At 46.0% G+C, this 25,203-nt stretch overlaps 1 protein-coding gene across 1 annotated transcript in view; it reads left to right on the top strand.

The window, feature by feature from the left end:
• The first annotated feature begins 4,214 nt into the window (after positions 1–4,214).
• Positions 4,215–25,203, top strand: part of LOC109880396 (ceramide glucosyltransferase) — a 39,942-nt gene continuing 18,953 nt past the window's right edge. The window contains exon 1 of the mRNA XM_031826020.1: positions 4,215–4,375. Coding sequence (XP_031681880.1) covers positions 4,275–4,375 — 101 coding nt within the window. The 5' untranslated portion in view covers positions 4,215–4,274. The remainder of the gene's footprint in view (positions 4,376–25,203) is intronic.

Here is a 25,203-nt window from a genome sequence, read left to right as displayed (position 1 = left end):
GAGTAGAGGACAAATGTCACCAGACGGTTCAGGAAAGGCAGGGGACCAATGGATCCTGTACTGGGCCTTCAAGGCACATGCAAATAAGGAGACGCTGGTAGCCTTTTTCTTTGATTCACAGTAGATATGATGTGGAAGGAAAGCAGACTTACAGTACCAAGCTGGATAACATGGGAGATGGAGGATGGACTTTTAACTGGATAAAGGATTTTCTTTCTGGGTGATCAATACAAGTGAAGGAGGGGTGGGGGGGGCTCTATGTCAGAAAGATATGAGGTAGATAATGGCACCCCCCAGGGAAGTGTCATTAGTCCTTTGTTGTTCTCCATTATGATTGACAATGTATTCTCCCAGGTGAGACCTGATATTGAGAGGTCATGCTATATATTGCACTAGGTCATCACTGGATTATGGAAGTGTAGCATATATATATATATATATATATATATATTTCACTTTTATTTAAACTAGGCAAGGATATGCAACTCAAACATCTTTAAAAAGCTAGATGTAATCCAGGCTCAAGCCCTAAGAATAAGTTGTGGAGCAATCAGGACCTCCCCGGTGCCTCTCCTTCCAGTTCTCTGCTGCCAATGACTGGAACGAACTAGAAAAATCTCTGAAACTGGAAACACTTATCTCCCTCACTAGCTTTAAGCACCAGCTGTCAGAGCAGCTCACAGATTACTGCACCTGTACATAGCCCACCTATAATTTAGCCCAAACAACTACCTGTAACGGCTTTCTTCCGTCGAAGGAGAGTCGGACCAAAATGCAGCGTGGCTATTTGCAATCCATGTTTATTAAATCATAAAGAAACACGAACTTACAAAAACAATAAACGTCATGTGACCGAAACAGCCCTATCTGGTGCAAACACAAAGACAGGAACAATCACCCACAAAATACACAGTGAAACCCCGGCTACCTAAATATGGTTCCCAATCAGAGACAACGAGAATCACCTGACTCTGATTGAGAACCGCCTCAGGCAGCCAAACCTATGCTACACCCCTACTCAGCCGCAATCCCAATGCCTACAAAACCCCAATACGAAACACAACAAAATAAAACCCATGTCACACCCTGGCCTGACCAAATATATAACGAAAACACAAAATACTATGACCAAGGCGTGACACTACCTCTTTCCCTACTGTATTTATTTATTTTGCTCCTTTGCACCCCATTATTTTTATTTCTACTTTGCACATTCTTCCACTGCAAATCTACCATTCCTGTGTTTTACTTGCTATATTGTATTTACTTTGCCACCATGGCCTTTTTTTGCCTTTACCTCCCTTATCTCACCTCATTTGCTCACATTGTATATAGACTTATTTTTCTACTGTATTATTGACTGTATGTTTGTTTTACTCCATGTGTAACTCTGTGTTGTTGTATGTGTCGAACTGCTTTGCTTTATCTTGGCCAGGTCGCAATTGTAAATGAGAACTTGTTCTCAACTTGCCTACCTGGTTAAATAAAGGTGTTCTCAACTTGCCTACCTGGTTAAATAAAGGTGTTCTCAACTTGCCTACCTGGTTCAATAAAGGTGGAAGAAAGGTGAAATAAAAACATAAATAAAAAGGTATGGTTGGGAAAGATGCCGTTAGAGTTAATAAGTCAACAGCTAACCATGACATATTGGGTAAATCTACAGGTCATAAGGTCACACATCCAACAAAAAAAGTACAACTAGAGTGCTGGGAATATGAACAAAATCTGTATACAAGCTTTGGGTGGATAGGTAATGGCATGGTGAGAGAGATGGGGTGGTTTGGGAGGGAGTTGAGCCTCTCTGTGGTTCTTCCTGCTATGCCATCTTGGTTTCTCCCTCAGACAGTGATAGATCTAGGGTTGCTTGAGAGGGTAAGAGATGTTGAGGAAAGAGTAGATTTGTATTTTATTTAAACCTCTATTTAACTAGACAAGTCAGTTAAGAACAAATACTTATTTTCAATGACAGCCTAGAAACAGTGGGTTAACTGCCTGTTCAGGGGCAGAACGACAGAGTTTTACATTGTCAGCTCAGGGATTCAATCTAGCAACCATTTTGTTTACTGGCCCAACACTCCAACCACTAGGCTACCTGCCACCCCATTCAGTTGTAAGTGAACATTTAAGAATACAATACTATGCTTTCTTGAATATATTCACATATCTAAGGACCCTAAAACAAGGAGGACAGGAGCAGCTTTTAGTGTTCCTGAGTTTAAGGTGGCAGTGACGAAAAGAACAATGGATCATTTATCTGTTTACACAATGGAGTTGTCGGCCTTTCTATTGGCTGCAGAGTGGATGGAGGAGGTTGAGGCCAGACAGAGTAGTCATCTGCTCTGATTCCTGTGCAGCACTAAAAACCCATCCTCCAACCCCCATGTTATCTAGCTTGATACTGCAGCACTGATAAGCTTAAATGCATTTGTGTCTCAGAGCAGACAGGATGTATTGTATGAGGTTTTGCAGTGCTTGTACAGGGTGAAACAGACCGGGGGTGTATTTGTGATATTCCTCTGGGTACCAGCTCATGTGGGAGTAGAGGGGAACGAGGAGGTGGATATGATCTCCAAGCAGGCTCTTAAAGCATCCTAATGTTGAAATTCTTTTGTACCTTTATTTAACTAGGCAAGTCAGTTAAGAACAAATTCTTATTTATAATGACGGCCTACCCCGGCCAAACCTGGACGACGCTGGGCTAATTGTGCGCTGCCCCTATGGGACTCCAAATCACGGCCGGATGTGATACAGCCTAGATTCAAACCAGGGACTGTAGTGACACCTCTTGCACTGAGATGCAGTGCTTTAGACCACTGCGCCACTCGGGAGTATGAATGGAATTGTCAATCAGTAAAACAGAAGCCAAGGGGTTAATAAGAACAGTGGATAAAACAAATGACAAGAGTTGTGGAACAGGGAGAGAAAGGGAAGACACCTGTATAAGATCCAGGAACAGGAAGAGACAGGGAAGACACCTGTATAAGATCCAGGAACAGGAAGAGACAGGGAAGACACCTGTATAAGATCCAGGAACAGGAAGAGACAGGGAAGACGCCTGTATAAGATCCAGGAACAGGAAGAGACAGGGAAGACACCTGTATAAGATCCAGGAACAGGAAGAGAAAGGGAAGACACCTGTATAAGATCCAGGAACAGGAAGAGAAAGGGAAGACACCTGTATAAGATCCAGGAACAGGGAGAGAAAGGGAAGACACCTGTATAAGATCCAGGAACAGGAAGAGAAAGGGAAGACACCTGTATAAGATCCAGGAACAGGGAGAGAAAGGGAAGACACCTGTATAAGATCCAGGAACAGGAAGAGACAGGGAAGACACCTGTATAAGATCCAGGAACAGGGAGAGAAAGGGAAGACACCTGTATAAGATCCAGGAACAGGAAGAGAAAGGGAAGACACCTGTATAAGATCCAGGAACAGGAAGAGAAAGGGAAGACACCTGTATAAGATCCAGGAACAGGGAGAGAAAGGGAAGACACCTGTATAAGATCCAGGAAAAAGTGGGGGCAGGGGGGGTCCTCAGGCCGAGAGAGAAGGGAGGAAAGGGTCGTCACAAGGCTGAGACTGGGACACACAAGACTGAGACTGGGACACACAAGGATGAGACTGGGACACACAAGGATGAGACTGGGACACACAAGGATGAGACTGGGACACACAAGGCTGAGACTGGGACACACAAGGCTGAGACTGGGACACACAAGGCTGAGACTGGGACACACAAGACAGACTGGGACACACAAGGATGAGATTGGAACACACAAGACTGAGACTGGGACACACAAGGCTGAGACTGGGACACACAAGGATGAGACTGGGACACACAAGGATGAGACTGGGACAAACAAGGATGAGACTAGGACACACAAGATTGAGTGGAGCAGTGGTCTAAGACACTGCATCTCAGTGCTATGTGGAGGGCTCCAGAGTGGAGCAGTGGTCTAAGACACTGCATCTCAGTGCAAGAGGCGTCACTGCAGTACCTGGTTCGAATCTAGGCTGCATCACATCTGGCTGTGATTGGGTGTCCCATAGGGCAGTGCACAATTTACCCAGCTGTCAATGTAAAAGTTTTCCTTAGATTTAGACCACCCTCCAGTCCAGTTGGTGGCGGCAATGCACTGTAAAGTTGGTTGCCAAATGACATATGTAAAATCCACAGAAGAAGAAAAGACGGAAGTGCCATACCCCGCTCGGACTCGCCAGTCTGCCTGGATATTTACACCGCCGGTGTTGTTAACGTAGCAGCTTAGCCACAATGATGGCTCTTCTGGATCTTGCCATGCAAGGTTTCTCTATATTTGGATTCATTCTATTTCTGGTACTCTGGTTTATGCATTTCATGTCCATCGTCTATGTGTAAGTATTACCTATCAATTTAGCTAGTGACACCACTACGTTAGCTAGCTAAAGTATGTCTCAAGCTAACGTTAGCATGATGTCAAATATAACGTCAGCTAGTTAGCTTAGCTATCTATGTCGATAGACTGAAATTACCTCTCACATGATAGCTAGTAAACTAATCGATGTTTAGCCAGCTAAGTAAAGTAATGTGTCTCTTGAATACCATTCAATTGTTAGTCACTGTCTAACGCGTTGTTTCGTTTTTTCGTTTTAATGTCTAAACAGTTTTTTCAGCGTTCCCTTGTATTTAGCTAGCTAACGTTACTGGCACAGACACAATTGGATATCAGTTTATTTTGTTACGGATTTTACGTTAGCTGACATGTTGTTGATGCTGTGATACAGCCTAGACATCGGTAATGTCGGTATGGTATTTTTGTGGTTTGACTTAACACCTCTGCCATGGTCACGATGATAGTTAGACGATAACTTGTTAATTAACAAGTTCGTATAGCCCAATTACACCGTTTAATTCATTGAGTTAGCTAGTTATCTTGTACCCCAGTCATAGACGATAACTGCTTTTTGTGCATATTTGATGGTCTCTTCTGCTCGGGTTCGTTTAAGTTCTTCCGACACTCGTCCTGAAAGTTGAAAAGGATTGGTTATGTTACGGGGTTCGAAATATATGAACGTATCATTCATATCGGCAATAAATAAATCATTTCCTAAAAACTAAAAAAGGTTCAATTACTACACCTTTTTTTTTATAGGGTTAGTGTTCCCACACGGCCGTGTTACGCGGTTTGTTAACGGAAGACATAGGCGGGTCACCTGTGCTAATTGGCTGTCGAGTGTTCTCCACACACCTGTGCTAATTGGCTGTGGAGTGTTCTCCACACACCTGTGCTAATTGGCTGTGGAGTGTTCTCCACACACCTGTGCTAATTGGCTGTGGAGTGTTCTCCACACACCTGTGCTAATTGGCTGTGGAGTGTTCTCCACACACCTGTGCTAATTGGCTGTGGAGTGTTCTCCACACACCTGTGCTAATTGGCTGTGGAGTGTTCTCCACACACCTGTGCTAATTGGCTGTGGAGTGTTCTCCACACACCTGTGACCGCGTTGAGACCTTTCTGACTTGTTGTGGTGGTACAGCTGTGGTGTTCAACCATCTAGCTGGTCAGACATGTTGCCTAGCTCCGACTGGCACACCAACGAGGAATAGCGAAGTGTAGACTGACTCGAGTCATGATTTTTCTAATAAGTCATTTCACTTCATTTGTTAGTTTGACTTGCTGGTTTCAAGGAATTCTACAGCAGAATTTATACTGTACTCCAACCACCAACTGTCTATCATGTTTGCAGAAAAATTAGATCAGGCATCATATATGGAAAGTACATGTTGATAAATGATTGATATGGTGCAAGAATGAATGCAATACATTTATTATTGAATGTTATCGATTGACACAGCTTTGTAGAACCAGAACATGCTCCGCCTGCCTCCTGATCAACACTTGAACAAATCTTTTGTGTGGCTTCTGCACTTTGTGAAGGATATCCTATTGCGCAAGCAGTCAAGCAATTTCATTCACTTCACAATCATGTCGGTTGCGGCCGCAAGTAGACCTTGTTTCAAAGGTTTCAATAAATAATCTTATTTGTATGCTTAGCAATCACAAATTACACTGTTTGAAATTGAAGCACTGCTTTATATATGTTTGTCACAGATAACAGCTCCAATAAGCTCCCCAATGGTGAATGAGAGGTGTGTAGAATCATGATTATTTTGAGTTTTTAGGTCATTGTTTGCTGGCTGGGGGTCCTGCATGCTCTGGGCATTAAAGGTGTCAGCATGCGTCAGTTGGGCTGGCGCCTAGCCAAGCATACTCTCCTAAAAGCGACAATAGTACTTGTTGTCCATCTTGAGAGGCTGTGGGCAGTTTACGCTTCCTCAAAATAGTCAGAATGAATCTAAGATACACTACAAAAGTATGTGAACAATTTCTTGTCCAACATCTCATTACAAAATCATGTTGGTCCCCCCTTTGCTGCTATAACAGCCTCCACTCTTCTGGGAAGACTTTCCACTAGATGTTGGAACATTGCTGTGGGAACGTGCTTCCATTCAGCCACAAGAGCATTAGTGAGGTCGGGCACTGATGCTGGGCGATTAGGCCTGGCTCGCAGTCGGCATCCAATTAATCTGAAAGGTTTTTGATGGGGTTGAGGTCAGGGCCCTGTGCAGGCCAATCAAGTTATTCCACACCGATCTGGAGAAACTATTTCTGTATGGACCTCGCTTTGTGCACGGGATGCTTTGTGCATTGTCATGCTGAAACAGAAAAAGGCCTTCCTCAAACTGTTGGCACAAAGTTGGAAGCACAGAATTGTCTAGAATGTCATTGTATGCTGTGGCGTTAAGATTTCCCTTCACTAGAACTAAGGGGCCTAGCCCGAACCATGAAAAACAGCCCCAGACTATTGTTGTTCCTCCACCAAGCTTTACAGTTGGAACTATGCATTGGGGCAGGTAGCGTTCTCCTGCCATCTGCCAAACCCAGATTCGTCCATCGGACTGCCAGATGGTGAAGCGTGATTCATCACTCCAGAGAATGCGTTTCCACTGCTCCAGAGTCTAATGGCGGCGAGCTTTACACCACTACGGCCGACGCTTGGCATTATGCATGGTGAACTTAGGCTTGTGTGCAGCTGCTCGGCCATGGCAACCCATTTCATGAAGCTCCCGATGAATAGTTTTTGCGCCCACGTTGCTTCTAGAGGCAGTTTGGAACTCAGTGGTGAGTGTTGCAACCGAGGACAGACGATGTTTATGCTCTTCAGCACTCTGCGGTCCCGTTCTGTGGGCTTGTGTGGCCTACGACTTCACGGCTGAGCCATTGTTGTTCCTAGACGTTTCCACTTCCCAATAACAGCACTTAAAGTTGACCGGGGCAGTTCTAGCAGGGCATAATTTTGACCAACTGACTTGTTGGAAAGGTGGCATCCTATGACGGTGCCACGTTGATTGTCACTGAGCTCTTCAGTCAGGCCATTCTACTGCCAATGTTTGTCGATCGAGGGGTGTCCACATACTTTGGCCATGTAGTGTAGCTCAAGAAATCAGTAATTAATTTAGTTGTTTTTGCCAAGGAGATCTTAGTCACACAATTTTACATCTTAACTAAACTGGTTTGGTGTGTTTTTTTTTCTCAAGGAAAAAATGTGCATGGAAACGTCACAATGGCGTCATAATATATGAGCAAACCTTTCTGTTTTGTCCGGGTAGTTCGGCTGGCGCCTAGCCAAAGAGTAATGATATACTGACAAGATGCATGTCTCTCCGCTCGAACAATGGGAGTTCTCCACTAAGCGGCACGATGGGATGTTTAGCTCCTGCCTATCCTTTCTTTTGATTGGTGTATACATCTCATTCATTGTAACGGATGTTGAAGTCAACCGCCTCAATTCAATGGAGAGAGATGCTATGCTACTAGTCTCCTGCCATGAATATGCATTGCCACTCGAAACAATATAAAGTGTTTTTTTTCTCTCAAAGTTGCCAGGATGTCATGTGTCCTACTTATATGAGTACACTTGTAACAACTTAAGCATTACTAAACTTCTATTAGATCAGATGAACCTCAGGTAGCACATAAGCCATACATTTTTTGTTGTTGACCAAATTCGGCACTTAATGAGGGGTGGCGAGTCCTCTTCTTGCTCTGCCGGGTGGAGATTATAACAGAACATGGCCAAGATGTTCATAGATGACCAGCAGGGTCGAATACTAATAATCACAGTGGTTGTAGAGGGTGCAGCAGGTCAGCACTTCAGGAGTAAATGTCAGTTGGCTTTTCATAGCCGATCATTCAGAGTATCTCTACCGCTCCTGCTGTCTCTAGAGAGTTGAAAACAGCAGGTGTGGGACAGGTAGTACGTCCGGTGAACAGGTCAGGGTTCCATAGCCGCAGGCAGAACAGTTGAAACTGGAGCAGCAGCACGGCCAGGTGGACTGGGGACAGCATGGAGTCATCAGGCCAGTTAGTCCTGAGGGCTCAGGTCCTCCGAGAGAGAGAAAGGAGAGAATTAGAGAGAATACTTATATTCACACAGGACACCGGATAAGACAGGAGAAATACTCCAGATATAACAGACTGACCCTAGCCCCCTGACACATTAAAACATGCCCCGATCACTTCCTTTCATCACGGTTGACAACTCCAGTGTCGCCCTCCCAGAGTGCAAAGTACCTTAGCGTGACCCTGGACAACACCCTGTCGTTCTCTGCAAACATCAAAGCAGTGACTCCTGCAGGTGCATGCTCTACAACATCTGTAGAATACAACCCGACCTCCCACAGGAAGTGGCGCAGGTCCTAGTCCCATCTGGACTACTGCAACTCGCTGTTGGCTTGGCTCTCGTTTGCCATCAAACCCTTGCAACTTATCCAGAACGCCTGGTTTTCATGTTATCCTATGTCAGCCCGCTCCTCCTCCGCACTCCACTGGCTTCCAGTTAAAACTCACATCCACTACAAGACCATGGTGTTTACCTACAGAACAGCAAGAGGAAATGCCCCTCCCTACCTTCAGGCTCTGGTCAAACCCTACACCCCAACCCATCCACTACAAGACCATGGTGTTTACCTACAGAACAGAAAGAGGAACTGCCCCTCCCTACCTTCAGGCTCTGGTCAAACCCTACACCCCAACCCATCCACTACAAGACCATGGTGTTTACCTACAGAACAGAAAGAGGACCTGCCCCTCCCTACCTTCAGGTGATGATCAAACCCTACACCCCAACCCATCCTCTACAAGACCATGGTGTTTACCTACAGAACAGAAAGAGGACCTGCCCCTCCCTACCTTCAGGTGATGGTCAAACCCTACACCCCAACACCGAGCACTCTGTTCTGCCACCTCTGGTCCCTTGGGCCTCCCTACCTTCAGGCGATGATCAAACCCTACACCCCAACACTGAGCACTCTGTTCTGCCACCTCTGGTCTCTTGGGCCTCCCACCCCAGCGGGGGGGGTCGGCTCCCGCTCAGCCCAGTCCAAGCTCTTCTCTGTCCTGGCACCCCATTTGGTGGGACCAGCTCCCCCCTGAAACTAGGACAGCAGAGTCCCTGCCCATCTTCTGAAAGCACCTGAAACCCTACCTCTTTATATAGTATTTTAAATATTCCCCTCTAGTTGTTGTGTCAGGCAAGATGTAATCTACCATTCCAGTGTTTTACTTGCTATATTGTATTTACTTTGCCACCATGGCCTTTTTTTGCCTTTACCTCCCTTATCTCACCTCATTTGCTGACATCGTATATAGACTTATTTTTCTACTGTATTATTGATTGTATGTTTGTTTATCCCATGTGTAACTCTGTTTGTGTCGAACTGCTTTGTTTTATCTTGGCCAGGTCGCAATTGTAAATGAGAACTTGTTCTCAACTTGCCTACCTGGTTAAATAAAGGTTCTCAACTAGCCTCCCTGGTTAAATAAAGGGTTAGAGTTGTATTTATATATTATATATAAATACCTGGTTAAAAAAAGGAGAAATACAATTTAAAAAAAATCACTGGCAGAAGGCCAACTTGTTCTGTGCTATAGACGGATGGATTTCAAACGTGGGATGCCTCTTGGCTTGCTGACAATCACTAATTGCCTTGTTTGGTCATATTCTTTAACTCACTAAAACGGAGGAGAGCAGACTGAAACAAGGAGGAACTCCGTTTTTCTGTTTCAAAGCGTTTTATGCTACGGTGTGCACTAATGAATACGACCCAGCTTCTTGCCACCAATCGTTGGGCCTAGTTAATCTATCCTAGTTAATCTATCCTAGTTAATCTATCCTAGTTAATCTATCCTAGTTAATCTATCCTAGTTAATCTATGTTTTTAGAGAGACGATCACAGCAAGAAAACGACAACAGAAAACAGCCTTGAAGCGAAGCTTCCTTAGTGAAAGTGAAGACAAAACGACTAGTTTGTTCAGCTCCTGCTGTTCTAACAGGAGGGGTGTGAGTAATCTCCAGAATGTCATCCCTCCATGCCAGGTGACACAGACTGTGTCACAAATAGCACCCTATTCCCTATGTAGTGTAATGGGCCTGGTCAAAAGTAGTGCCCTATAAAGGATACATGTGATAAACAGTCTTCTGTACATTCCTCTGAGGCCTGTTTCTGTAGGAATTAAATTGTAGGCTAATGTCCCTCTGCCTGAGTGAAGCTCAGTCTTGAAACATTGCTTATGGTGCATTTCTCACAGCATACATAGTTAACAAGTTTAAAAAAAAATGTTGATTGGTTGCATTTAACTTTGTTCAAAAGGACACCTCACTACAATGTTGTTGATCCATCCTCAGTTGTCTCCTTTCACAACCATTTTAAACTCTAACTGTTTTAAAGTCACCATTGGCCTCGTGGTGGAATCCCTGAGCAGTTTCCTTCCTCTCCAGCAACTGAGTTCGGAAGGACGCCTGTATCTTTATAGTGACTGGGTGTGTTGATACACCATCCACAGTGTAATTAATAACTTCACCAGAGGCTCAAAGGATATTCAACGGCTGCTTTTTATTGATTTGTACCCATCTACCAATCGGTGCCCTTCTTTGCGAGGCATTAGAAAACCTCCCTGGTCTTTGTGGTTGTATCTGTGTTTGAAATTCACTGCTCTACTGAGGGACCTTACAATAATCTGTATGTTGGGGTACAGAGATGAGGTAGTCATTTTTAAATCATGTTTATAGCACACAGAGTGAGTCCATGCAACTTATTATGTGACTTGTTCATTTTTACTCCTGAACTTATTTAGGCTTGTCATAACAAAGGGACTGAATTCTCATTGACTTATGACATTTCAGCTTTTAATTTTTAATTAATTTGTGAACATTTCAAAGAACATAATTCCACTGACCTTTATGGTGGTATTGTGTGTGTCACTGGCCTACACACACACACACACACATTTCAATTTAATCCATTTTAAATTGAGGCTGTAACACAACAGAATGTGGACAAGGTCAAGGGTTGTGAATACTTTCTGAAAGCACTGTATTTAGCTTAGTGATAGATGGGAGTAGTGGAATTAAATTCACTACATGAGTCTCCCGATACTTCCCCCAGATTGGCGTGCTAGTCATTGTTATTGTGGGGATCGAAAAGAGATTTCCCAGTTTTACTGGTTGATAGTTGTCCTCTGTTGCAACATTACTTTTCCACGTAGCCAACACCCTGTTTCTGCCAGTTTCTACACCTTCCTTCCCCATGACATCATAATTATTGCTTCAGAGAACACACCTTCATGTTCAGCAGGGAGACGGTAGTAGAGAATCCTTAATGTTCAGCAGGGAGACAGTAGTAGAGAATCCTTAATGCTCAGCAGGGAGACAGTAGTAGAGAATCCTTAATGTTCAGCAGGGAGACAGTAGTAGAGAATCCTTAATGCTCAGCAGGGAGACAGTAGTAGAGAATCCTTAATGCTCAGCAGGGAGACAGTAGTAGAGAATCCTTAATGTTCAGCAGGGAGACAGTAGTAGAGAATCCTTAATGCTCAGCAGGGAGACAGTAGTAGAGAATCCTTAATGTTCAGCAGGGAGACAGTAGTAGAGAATCCTTAATGTTCAGCAGGGAGACAGTAGTAGAGAATCCTTAATGTTCAGCAGGGAGACAGTAGTAGAGAATCCTTAATGCTCAGCAGGGAGACAGTAGTAGAGAATCCTTAATGTTCAGCAGGGAGACAGTAGTAGAGAATCCTTAATGCTCAGCAGGGAGACAGTAGTAGAGAATCCTTAATGTTCAGCAGGGAGACAGTAGTAGAGAATCCTTAATGCTCAGCAGGGAGACAGTAGTAGAGAATCCTTAATGTTCAGCAGGGAGACAGTAGTAGAGAATCCTTAATGCTCAGCAGGGAGACAGTAGTAGAGAATCCTTAATGTTCAGCAGGGAGACAGTAGTAGAGAATCCTTAATGCTCAGCAGGGAGACAGTAGTAGAGAATCCTTCATGTTCAGCAGGGAGACAGTAGTAGAGAATCCTTAATGTTCAGCAGGGAGACAGTAGTAGAGAATCCTTAATGTTCAGCAGGGAGACAGTAGTAGAGAATCCTTAATGCTCAGCAGGGAGACAGTAGTAGAGAATCCTTAATGTTCAGCAGGGAGACAGTAGTAGAGAATCCTTAATGCTCAGCAGGGAGACAGTAGAGAATCCTTCATGTTCAGCAGGGAGACAGTAGTAGAGAATCCTTAATGTTCAGCAGGGAGACAGTAGTAGAGAATCCTTAATGTTCAGCAGGGAGACAGTAGTAGAGAATCCTTAATGCTCAGCAGGGAGACAGTAGTAGAGAATCCTTAATGTTCAGCAGGGAGACAGTAGTAGAGTATCCTTAATGTTCAGCAGGGAGACAGTAGTAGAGAATCCTTAATGCTCAGCAGGGAGACAGTAGTAGAGAATCCTTAATGTTCAGCAGGGAGACAGTAGTAGAGAATCCTTAATGTTCAGCAGGGAGCCAGTAGTAGAGAATCCTTAATGCTCAGCAGGGAGACAGTAGTAGAGAATCCTTAATGCTCAGCAGGGAGACAGTAGTAGAGAATCCTTAATGCTCAGCAGGGAGACAGTAGTAGAGAATCCTTAATGTTCAGCAGGGAGACAGTAGTAGAGAATCCTTCATGTTCAGCAGGGAGACAGTAGTAGAGAATCCTTAATGTTCAGCAGGGAGACAGTAGTAGAGAATCCTTAATGCTCAGCAGGGAGACAGTAGTAGAGAATCCTTAATGTTCAGCAGGGAGACAGTAGTAGAGAATCCTTAATGCTCAGCAGGGAGACAGTAGTAGAGAATCCTTAATGCTCAGCAGGGAGACAGTAGTAGAGAATCCTTAATGTTCAGCAGGGAGACAGTAGTAGAGTATCCTTAATGTTCAGCAGGGAGACAGTAGTAGAGAATCCTTAATGCTCAGCAGGGAGACAGTAGTAGAGAATCCTTAATGTTCAGCAGGGAGACAGTAGTAGAGAATCCTTAATGTTCAGCAGGGAGACAGTAGTAGAGAATCCTTAATGCTCAGCAGGGAGACAGTAGTAGAGGGAGACAGTAGTAGAGAATCCTTAATGTTCAGCAGGGAGACAGTAGTAGAGAATCCACTTGGAGGATGATGAATGGCACCCTATTCCATATATAGTGCACTACTTTTAGATTTTTGTTTTTATATATATATATATATATATATATATATATGCATTTTTATGCTTTATTGGCTAGAGAGACTGTGGGAAAGATGAAGGAGAGTGTGCTGAAATGAGCAGTGGGCAGGATTGGATGAAGGAGAGTAGTGAAATGAGCAGTGGGCAGGATTGGATGAAGGAGAGTAGTGAAATGAGCAGTGGGCAGGATTGGATGTAGGAGAGTAGTGAAATGAGCAGTGGGCAGGATTGGATGAAGGAGAGTAGTGAAATGAGCAGTGGGCAGGATTGGATGAAGGAGAGCAGTGAAGTGGGCATGATTGGATGAAGGAGAGTGCTGAAATGAGCAGTGGGCAGGATTGGATGAAGGAGAGTAGTGAAATGAGCAGTGGGCAGGATTGGATGTAGGAGAGTGTGCTGAAATGAGCAGTGGGCAGGATTGGATGTAGGAGAGTAGTGAAATGAGCAGTGGGCAGGATTGGATGAAGAAGAGTAGTGAAATGAGCAGTGGGCAGGATTGGATGTAGGAGAGTGCTGAAATGAGCAGTGGGCAGGATTGGATGAAGGAGAGTAGTGAAATGAGCAGTGGGCAGGATTGGATGAAGAAGAGTAGTGAAATGAGCAGTGGGCAGGATTGGATGAAGGAGAGTAGTGAAATGAGCAGTGGGCAGGATTGGATGAAGGAGAGATGAAGCTGAAATGAGCAGTGGGCAGGATTGGATGTAGGAGAGTGTGCTGAAATGAGCAGTGGGCAGGATTGGATGAAGGAGAGTAGTGAAATGAGCAGTGGGCAGGATTGGATGAAGAAGAGTAGTGAAATGAGCAGTGGGCAGGATTGGATGAAGGAGAGTAGTGAAATGAGCAGTGGGCAGGATTGGATGAAGGAGAGATGAAGCTGAAATGAGCAGTGGGCAGGATTGGATGTAGGAGAGTGTGCTGAAATGAGCAGTGGGCAGGATTGGATGAAGGAGAGTAGTGAAATGAGCAGTGGGCAGGATTGGATGAAGAAGAGTAGTGAAATGAGCAGTGGGCAGGATTGGATGAAGGAGAGTAGTGAAATGAGCAGTGGGCAGGATTGGATGAAGGAGAGATGAAGCTGAAATGAGCAGTGGGCAGGATTGGATGTAGGAGAGTAGTGAAATGAGCAGTGGGCAGGATTGGATGAAGGAGAGTGCTGAAATGAGCAGTGGGCAGGATTGGATGTAGGAGAGTAGTGAAATGAGCAGTGGGCAGGATTGGATGAAGGAGAGTAGTGAAATGAGCAGTGGGCAGGATTGGATGAAGAAGAGTAGTGAAATGAGCAGTGGGCAGGATTGGATGTAGGAGAGTAGTGAAATGAGCAGTGGGCAGGATTGGATGAAGGAGAGTAGTGAAATGAGCAGTGGGCAGGATTGGATGAAGGAGAGTAGTGAAATGAGCAGTGGGCAGGATTGGATGAAGGAGAGTAGTGAAATGAGCAGTGGGCAGGATTGGATGTAGGAGAGTAGTGAAATGAGCAGTGGGCAGGATTGGATGTAGGAGAGTAGTGAAATGAGCAGTGGGCAGGATTGGATGAAGGAGAGTAGTGAAATGAGCAGTGGGCAGGATTGGATGAAGGAGAGTAGTGAAATGAGCAGGATTGGATGAAGGAGAGTGTGCTGAAATGAGCAGGATTGGATGAAGGAGAGTGTGCTGAAATGAGCAGGATTGGATGAAGGAGAGTGTGCTGAAATGAGCAGGATTGGATGAAGGAGAGTGCTGAAATGAGCAGGATTGGATGAAGGAGAGTGCTAAAATGAGCAGGATTGGATGTAGGAGTGCTGAAATGAGCAGGATTGGATGTAGGAGAGTGCTGAAATGAGCAGGATTGGATGTAGGAGAGTAGTGAAATGAGCAGGATTGGATGTAGGAGAGTAGTGAAATGAGCAGTGGGCAGGATTGGATGTAGGAGAGTAGTGAAATGAGCAGTGGGCAGGATTGGATGAAGGAGAGTAGTGAAATGAGCAGTGGGCAGGATTGGATGTAGGAGAGTAGTGAAATGAGCAGGATTGGATGTAGGAGAGTAGTGAAATGAGCAGGATTGGATGTAGGAGAGTAGTGAAATGAGCAGGATTGGATGTAGGAGAGTAGTGAAATGAGCAGTGGGCAGGATTGGATGAAGGAGAGTAGTGAAATGAGCAGTGGGCAGGATTGGATGAAGGAGAGTAGTGAAATGAGCAGTGGGCAGGATTGGATGAAGGAGAGTAGTGAAATGAGCAGTGGGCAGGATTGGATGAAGGAGAGTAGTGAAATGAGCAGTGGGCAGGATTGGATGAAGGAGAGTAGTGAAATGAGCAGTGGGCAGTGATTGGATGAAGGAGAGTAGTGAAATGAGCAGTGGGCAGGATTGGATGAAGGAGAGTAGTGAAATGAGCAGTGGGCAGGATTGGATGAAGGAGAGTAGTGAAATGAGCAGTGGGCAGGATTGGATGTAGGAGAGTGTGCTGAAATGAGCAGGATTGGATGAAGGAGAGTGCTGAAGTGAGCAGGATTGGATGAAGGAGACTGCTGAAATGAGCAGGATTGGATGTAGGAGAGTGCTGAAATGAGCAGGATTGGATGTAGGAGAGTGCTGAAATGAGCAGGATTGGATGTAGGAGAGTAGTGAAATGAGCAGGATTGGATGTAGGAGAGTAGTGAAATGAGCAGGATTGGATGTAGGAGAGTAGTGAAATGAGCAGTGGGCAGGATTGGATGAAGGAGAGTAGTGAAATGAGCAGTGGGCAGGATTGGATGTAGGAGAGTAGTGAAATGAGCAGTGGGCAGGATTGGATGAAGGAGAGTAGTGAAATGAGCAGTGGGCAGGATTGGATGAAGGAGAGTAGTGAAATGAGCAGTGGGCAGGATTGGATGAAGGAGAGTAGTGAAATGAGCAGTGGGCAGGATTGGATGAAGGAGAGTGCTGAAATGAGCAGGATTGGATGTAGGAGAGTGCTGAAATGAGCAGGATTGGATGTAGGAGAGTGCTGAAATGAGCAGGATTGGATGTAGGAGAGTAGTGAAATGAGCAGGATTGGATGTAGGAGAGTAGTGAAATGAGCAGGATTGGATGTAGGAGAGTAGTGAAATGAGCAGGATTGGATGTAGGAGAGTAGTGAAATGAGCAGGATTGGATGTAGGAGAGTAGTGAAATGAGCAGGATTGGATGTAGGAGAGTAGTGAAATGAGCAGGATTGGATGTAGGAGAGTAGTGAAATGAGCAGGATTGGATGTAGGAGAGTAGTGAAATGAGCAGGATTGGATGTAGGAGAGTAGTGAAATGAGCAGTGGGCAGGATTGGATGTAGGAGAGTAGTGAAATGAGCAGTGGGCAGGATTGGATGTAGGAGAGTAGTGAAATGAGCAGTGGGCAGGATTGGATGAAGGAGAGTAGTGAAATGAGCAGTGGGCAGGATTGGATGAAGGAGAGTAGTGAAATGAGCAGTGGGCAGGATTGGATGTAGGAGAGTAGTGAAATGAGCAGTGGGCAGGATTGGATGTAGGAGAGTAGTGAAATGAGCAGTGGGCAGGATTGGATGAAGAAGAGTAGTGAAATGAGCAGTGGGCATGATTGGATGTGGGAGAGTAGTGAAATGAGCAGTGGGCATGATTGGATGTAGGAGAGTGCTGAAATGAGCAGTGGGCATGATTGGATGTGGGAGAGTAGTGAAATGAGCAGTGGGCAGGATTGGATGTAGGAGAGTAGTGAAATGAGCAGTGGGCAGGATTGGATGTAGGAGAGTGCTGAAATGAGCAGTGGGCATGATTGGATGTAGGAGAGTGTGCTGAAATGAGCAGTGGGCATGATTGGATGTGGGAGAGTAGTGAAATGAGCAGTGGGCAGGATTGGATGAAGGAGAGTGTGCTGAAATGAGCAGTGGGCAGGATTGGATGTAGGAGAGTGTGCTGAAATGAGCAGTGGGCATGATTGGATGAAGGAGAGTAGTGAAATGAGCAGTGGGCAGGATTGGATGAAGAAGAGTAGTGAAATGAGCAGTGGGCAGGATTGGATGTAGGAGAGTAGTGAAATGAGCAGTGGGCAGGATTGGATGTAGGAGAGTAGTGAAATGAGCAGTGGGCAGGATTGGATGAAGAAGAGTAGTGAAATGAGCAGGGGGCATGATTGGATGTGGGAGAGTAGTGAAATGAGCAGTGGGCATGATTGGATGTAGGAGAGTGCTGAAATGAGCAGTGGGCATGATTGGATGTGGGAGAGTAGTGAAATGAGCAGTGGGCAGGATTGGATGTAGGAGAGTAGTGAAATGAGCAGTGGGCAGGATTGGATGTAGGAGAGTGCTGAAATGAGCAGTGGGCATGATTGGATGTAGGAGAGTGTGCTGAAATGAGCAGTGGGCATGATTGGATGTGGGAGAGTAGTGAAATGAGCAGTGGGCAGGATTGGATGAAGGAGAGTGTGCTGAAATGAGCAGTGGGCAGGATTGGATGTAGGAGAGTGTGCTGAAATGAGCAGTGGGCATGATTGGATGTGGGAGAGTAGTGAAATGAGCAGTGGGCATGATTGGATGTAGGAGAGTGTGCTGAAATGAGCAGTGGGCATGATTGGATGTGGGAGAGTAGTGAAATGAGCAGTGGGCAGGATTGGATGAAGGAGAGTAGTGAAATGAGCAGTGGGCAGGATTGGATGAAGGAGAGTAGTGAAATGAGCAGTGGGCAGGATTGGATGTAGGAGAGTAGTGAAATGAGCAGTGGGCGGGATTGGATGTAGGAGAGTAGTGAAATGAGCAGTGGGCGGGATTGGATGAAGAAGAGTAGTGAAATGAGCAGTGGGCAGGATTGGATGAAGGAGAGTGTGCTGAAATGAGCAGTGGGCAGGATTGGATGAAGGAGAGTGTGCTGAAATGAGCAGTGGGCAGGATTGGATGTAGGAGAGTGTGCTGAAATGAGCAGTGGGCAGGATTGAATGAAGGAGAGTAGTGAAATGAGCAGTGGGCAGGATTGGATGTGGGAGAGTAGTGAAATGAGCAGTGGGCAGGATTGGATGTAGGAGAGTGTGCTGAAATGAGCAGTGGGCAGGATTGGATGTAGGAGAGTGTGCTGAAATGAGCAGTGGGCAGGATTGGATGAAGGAGAGTAGTGAAATGAGCAGTGGGCAGGATTGGATGTAGGAGAGTGTGCTGAAATGAGCAGTGGGCAGGATTGGATGAAGGAGAGTGTGCTGAAATGAGCAGTGGGCAGGATTGGATGTAGGAGAGTGTGCTGAAATGAGCAGTGGGCATGATTGGATGTGGGAGAGTAGTGAAATGAGCAGTGGGCAGGATTGGATGTAGGAGAGTGCTGAAATGAGCAGTGGGCAGGATTGGATGTAGGAGAGTGTGCTGAAATGAGCAGTGGGCAGGATTGGATGTAGGAGCGTAGTGAAATGAGCAGTGGGCAGGATTGGATGTAGGAGAGTGTGCTGAAATGAGCAGTGGGCATGATTGGATGTAGGAGAGTAGTGAAATGAGCAGTGGGCATGATTGGATGTGGGAGAGTAGTGAAATGAGCAGTGGGCATGATTGGATGTAGGAGAGTGTGCTGAAATGAGCAGTGGGCATGATTGGATGTGGGAGAGTAGTGAAATGAGCAGTGGGCAGGATTGGATGTAGGAGAGTGTGCTGAAATGAGCAGTGGGCAGGATTGGATGTAGAAGAGTAGTGAAATGAGCAGTGGGCAGGATTGGATGAAGGAGAGTAGTGAAATGAGCAGTGGGCAGGATTGGATGTAGGAGAGTAGTGAAGTGGGCAGGATTGGATGTAGGAGAGTAGTGAAATGAGCAGTGGGCAGGATTGAATGAAGGAGAGTAGTGAAATGAGCAGTGGGCAGGATTGGATGTAGGAGAGTAGTGAAGTGGGCAGGATTGGATGTAGGAGAGTAGTGAAATGAGCAGTGGGCAGGATTGGATGAAGGAGAGTAGTGAAATGAGCAGTGGGCAGGATTGGATGTAGGAGAGTAGTGAAATGAGCAGTGGGCAGGATTGGATGTAGGAGAGTAGTGAAATGAGCAGTGGGCAGGATTGGATGAAGGAGAGTAGTGAAATGAGCAGTGGGCAGGATTGGATGTAGGAGAGTAGTGAAATGAGCAGTGGGCAGGATTGGATGAAGGAGAGTAGTGAAATGAGCAGTGGGCAGGATTGGATGTAGGAGAGTAGTGAAATGAGCAGTGGGCAGGATTGGATGAAGGAGAGTAGTGAAATGAGCAGTGGGCAGGATTGGATGTAGGAGAGTAGTGAAATGAGCAGTGGGCATGATTGGATGTAGGAGAGTAGTGAAATGAGCAGTGGGCAGGATTGGATGTAGGAGAGTGCTGAAATGAGCAGTGGGCAGGATTGGATGAAGGAGAGTAGTGAAATGAGCAGTGGGCAGGATTGGATGAAGGAGAGTAGTGAAATGAGCAGTGGGCAGGATTGGATGTAGGAGAGTAGTGAAATGAGCAGTGGGCAGGATTGGATGAAAAAGAGTAGTGAAATGAGCAGTGGGCAGGATTGGATGTAGGAGAGTAGTGAAATGAGCAGTGGGCAGGATTGGATGTAGGAGAGTAGTGAAATGAGCAGTGGGCAGGATTGGATGAAGGAGAGTGTGCTGAAATGAGCAGGATTGGATGAAGGAGAGTGTGCTGAAATGAGCAGGATTGGATGAAGGAGAGTGTGCTGAAATGAGCAGGATTGGATGAAGGAGAGTGTGCTGAAATGAGCAGGATTGGATGAAGGAGAGTGTGCTGAAATGAGCAGGAGGCAGGATTGGATGAAGGAGAGTAGTGAAATGAGCAGTGGGCAGGATTGGATGTAGGAGAGTGTGCTGAAATGAGCAGTGGGCAGGATTGGATGAAGGAGAGTGTGCTGAAATGAGCAGTGGGCAGGATTGGATGTAGGAGAGTGTGCTGAAATGAGCAGTGGGCATGATTGGATGTGGGAGAGTAGTGAAATGAGCAGTGGGCAGGATTGGATGTAGGAGAGTGCTGAAATGAGCAGTGGGCAGGATTGGATGTAGGAGAGTGTGCTGAAATGAGCAGTGGGCAGGATTGGATGTAGGAGCGTAGTGAAATGAGCAGTGGGCAGGATTGGATGTAGGAGAGTGTGCTGAAATGAGCAGTGGGCATGATTGGATGTAGGAGAGTAGTGAAATGAGCAGTGGGCATGATTGGATGTGGGAGAGTAGTGAAATGAGCAGTGGGCATGATTGGATGTAGGAGAGTGTGCTGAAATGAGCAGTGGGCATGATTGGATGTGGGAGAGTAGTGAAATGAGCAGTGGGCAGGATTGGATGTAGGAGAGTGTGCTGAAATGAGCAGTGGGCAGGATTGGATGTAGAAGAGTAGTGAAATGAGCAGTGGGCAGGATTGGATGAAGGAGAGTAGTGAAATGAGCAGTGGGCAGGATTGGATGTAGGAGAGTAGTGAAGTGGGCAGGATTGGATGTAGGAGAGTAGTGAAATGAGCAGTGGGCAGGATTGAATGAAGGAGAGTAGTGAAATGAGCAGTGGGCAGGATTGGATGTAGGAGAGTAGTGAAGTGGGCAGGATTGGATGTAGGAGAGTAGTGAAATGAGCAGTGGGCAGGATTGGATGAAGGAGAGTAGTGAAATGAGCAGTGGGCAGGATTGGATGTAGGAGAGTAGTGAAATGAGCAGTGGGCAGGATTGGATGTAGGAGAGTAGTGAAATGAGCAGTGGGCAGGATTGGATGAAGGAGAGTAGTGAAATGAGCAGTGGGCAGGATTGGATGTAGGAGAGTAGTGAAATGAGCAGTGGGCAGGATTGGATGAAGGAGAGTAGTGAAATGAGCAGTGGGCAGGATTGGATGTAGGAGAGTAGTGAAATGAGCAGTGGGCAGGATTGGATGAAGGAGAGTAGTGAAATGAGCAGTGGGCAGGATTGGATGTAGGAGAGTAGTGAAATGAGCAGTGGGCATGATTGGATGTAGGAGAGTAGTGAAATGAGCAGTGGGCAGGATTGGATGTAGGAGAGTGCTGAAATGAGCAGTGGGCAGGATTGGATGAAGGAGAGTAGTGAAATGAGCAGTGGGCAGGATTGGATGAAGGAGAGTAGTGAAATGAGCAGTGGGCAGGATTGGATGTAGGAGAGTAGTGAAATGAGCAGTGGGCAGGATTGGATGAAAAAGAGTAGTGAAATGAGCAGTGGGCAGGATTGGATGTAGGAGAGTAGTGAAATGAGCAGTGGGCAGGATTGGATGTAGGAGAGTAGTGAAATGAGCAGTGGGCAGGATTGGATGAAGGAGAGTGTGCTGAAATGAGCAGGATTGGATGAAGGAGAGTGTGCTGAAATGAGCAGGATTGGATGAAGGAGAGTGTGCTGAAATGAGCAGGATTGGATGAAGGAGAGTGTGCTGAAATGAGCAGGATTGGATGAAGGAGAGTGTGCTGAAATGAGCAGGATTGGATGAAGGAGAGTGTGCTGAAATGAGCAGGATTGGATGAAGGAGAGTGTGCTGAAATGAGCAGGATTGGATGAAGGAGTGTGCTGAAATGAGCAGGATTGGATGTAGGAGAGTGCTGAAATGAGCAGGATTGGATGTAGGAGAGTGCTGAAATGAGCAGGATTGGATGTAGGAGAGTGCTGAAATGAGCAGGATTGGATGAAGGAGAGTGCTGAAATGAGCAGGATTGGATGAAGGAGAGTGCTGAAATGAGCAGGATTGGATGAAGGAGAGTGCTGAAATGAGCAGGATTGGATGTAGGAGAGTAGTGAAATGAGCAGGATTGGATGTAGGAGAGTAGTGAAATGAGCAGGATTGGATGTAGGAGAGTAGTGAAATGAGCAGGATTGGATGTAGGAGAGTAGTGAAATGAGCAGGATTGGATGTAGGAGAGTAGTGAAATGAGCAGGATTGGATGTAGGAGAGTAGTGAAATGAGCAGGATTGGATGAAGGAGAGTAGTGAAATGAGCAGTGGGCAGGATTGGATGAAGGAGAGTAGTGAAATGAGCAGTGGGCAGGATTGGATGAAGGAGAGTAGTGAAATGAGCAGTGGGCAGGATTGGATGAAGGAGAGTAGTGAAATGAGCAGTGGGCAGGATTGGATGAAGGAGAGTAGTGAAATGAGCAGTGGGCAGGATTGGATGAAGGAGAGTAGTGAAATGAGCAGTGGGCAGGATTGGATGAAGGAGAGTAGGGAAATGAGCAGTGGGCAGGATTGGATGAAGGAGATTAGTGAAATGAGCAGTGGGCATGATTGGATGTGGGAGAGTAGTGAAATGAGCAGTGGGCAGGATTGGATGTAGGAGAGTGTGCTGAAATGAGCAGTGGGCAGGATTGGATGAAGGAGAGTGTGCTGAAATGAGCAGTGGGCAGGATTGGATGTAGGAGAGTGTGCTGAAATGAGCAGTGGGCATGATTGGATGTGGGACAGTAGTGAAATGAGCAGTGGGCAGGATTGGATGTAGGAGAGTGTGCTGAAATGAGCAGTGGGCAGGATTGGATGTAGGAGAGTGTGCTGAAATGAGCAGTGGGCAGGATTGGATGAAGGAGAGTAGTGAAATGAGCAGTGGGCAGGATTGGATGTAGGAGAGTAGTGAAATGAGCAGTGGGCAGGATTGGATGAAGGAGAGTGTGCTGAAATGAGCAGTGGGCAGGATTGGATGAAGGAGAGTGTGCTGAAATGAGCAGTGGGCAGGATTGGATGTAGGAGAGTGTGCTGAAATGAGCAGTGGGCATGATTGGATGTGGGAGAGTAGTGAAATGAGCAGTGGGCAGGATTGGATGTAGGAGAGTGCTGAAATGAGCAGTGGGCAGGATTGGATGTAGGAGAGTGTGCTGAAATGAGCAGTGGGCAGGATTGGATGTAGGAGAGTGTGCTGAAATGAGCAGTGGGCAGGATTGATGTAGGAGAGTGTGCTGAAATGAGCAGTGGGCATGATTGGATGTAGGAGAGTAGTGAAATGAGCAGTGGGCATGATTGGATGTGGGAGAGTAGTGAAATGAGCAGTGGGCATGATTGGATGTAGGAGAGTGTGCTGAAATGAGCAGTGGGCATGATTGGATGTGGGAGAGTAGTGAAATGAGCAGTGGGCAGGATTGGATGTAGGAGAGTAGTGAAATGAGCAGTGGGCAGGATTGGATGTAGGAGAGTGTGCTGAAATGAGCAGTGGGCATGATTGGATGTAGGAGAGTGTGCTGAAATGAGCAGTGGGCATGATTGGATGTGGGAGAGTAGTGAAATGAGCAGTGGGCAGGATTGGATGTAGGAGAGTAGTGAAATGAGCAGTGGGCAGGATTGGATGAAGGAGAGTAGTGAAATGAGCAGTGGGCAGGATTGGATGTAGGAGAGTAGTGAAGTGGGCAGGATTGGATGTAGGAGAGTAGTGAAATGAGCAGTGGGCAGGATTGGATGAAGGAGAGTAGTGAAATGAGCACTGGGCAGGATTGGATGTAGGAGAGTAGTGAAGTGGGCAGGATTGGATGTAGGAGAGTAGTGAAATGAGCAGTGGGCAGGATTGGATGGAGAGTAGTGAAATGAGCAGTGGGCAGGATTGGATGTAGGAGAGTAGTGAAATGAGCAGTGGGCAGGATTGGATGTAGGAGAGTAGTGAAATGAGCAGTGGGCAGGATTGGATGTAGGAGAGTAGTGAAATGAGCAGTGGGCAGGATTGGATGAAGGAGAGTAGTGAAATGAGCAGTGGGCAGGATTGGATGTAGGAGAGTAGTGAAATGAGCAGTGGGCAGGATTGGATGAAGGAGAGTAGTGAAATGAGCAGTGGGCAGGATTGGATGTAGGAGAGTAGTGAAATGAGCAGTGGGCAGGATTGGATGAAGGAGAGTAGTGAAATGAGCAGTGGGCAGGATTGGATGTAGGAGAGTAGTGAAATGAGCAGTGGGCAGGATTGGATGTAGGAGAGAATTGAAATGAGCAGTGGGCAGGATTGGATGAAGGAGAGTAGTGAAATGAGCAGTGGGCAGGATTGGATGTAGGAGAGTAGTGAAATGAGCAGTGGGCAGGATTGGATGTAGGAGAGAATTGAAATGAGCAGTGGGCAGGATTGGATGTAGGAGAGTAGTGAAATGAGCAGTGGGCAGGATTGGATGAAGGAGAGTGTGCTGAAATGAGCAGGATTGGATGAAGGAGAGTGTGCTGAAATGAGCAGGATTGGATGAAGGAGAGTGTGCTGAAATGAGCAGGATTGGATGAAGGAGAGTGTGCTGAAATGAGCAGGATTGGATGAAGGAGAGTGTGCTGAAATGAGCAGGATTGGATGAAGGAGAGTGTGCTGAAATGAGCAGGATTGGATGAAGGAGAGTGTGCTGAAATGAGCAGGATTGGATGAAGGAGAGTGTGCTGAAATGAGCAGGATTGGATGAAGGAGAGTGTGCTGAAATGAGCAGGATTGGATGAAGGAGAGTGTGCTGAAATGAGCAGGATTGGATGAAGGAGAGTGTGCTGAAATGAGCAGGATTGGATGAAGGAGAGTGTGCTGAAATGAGCAGGATTGGATGAAGGAGAGTGTGCTGAAATGAGCAGGATTGGATGAAGGAGAGTGCTGAAATGAGCAGGATTGGATGTAGGAGAGTAGTGAAATGAGCAGGATTGGATGTAGGAGAGTAGTGAAATGAGCAGAATTGGATGTAGGAGAGTAGTGAAATGAGCAGGATTGGATGTAGGAGAGTAGTGAAATGAGCAGGATTGGATGTAGGAGAGTAGTGAAATGAGCAGGATTGGATGTA

The sequence above is a fragment of the Oncorhynchus kisutch genome, linkage group LG6 (genome assembly GCF_002021735.2).
Source record: "Oncorhynchus kisutch isolate 150728-3 linkage group LG6, Okis_V2, whole genome shotgun sequence".
Taxonomy (NCBI): Eukaryota; Metazoa; Chordata; class Actinopteri; order Salmoniformes; family Salmonidae; genus Oncorhynchus; species Oncorhynchus kisutch.
Note: the sequence above shows the minus strand (reverse complement) of the source record. Positions and strands in the feature narration are given on the sequence as shown.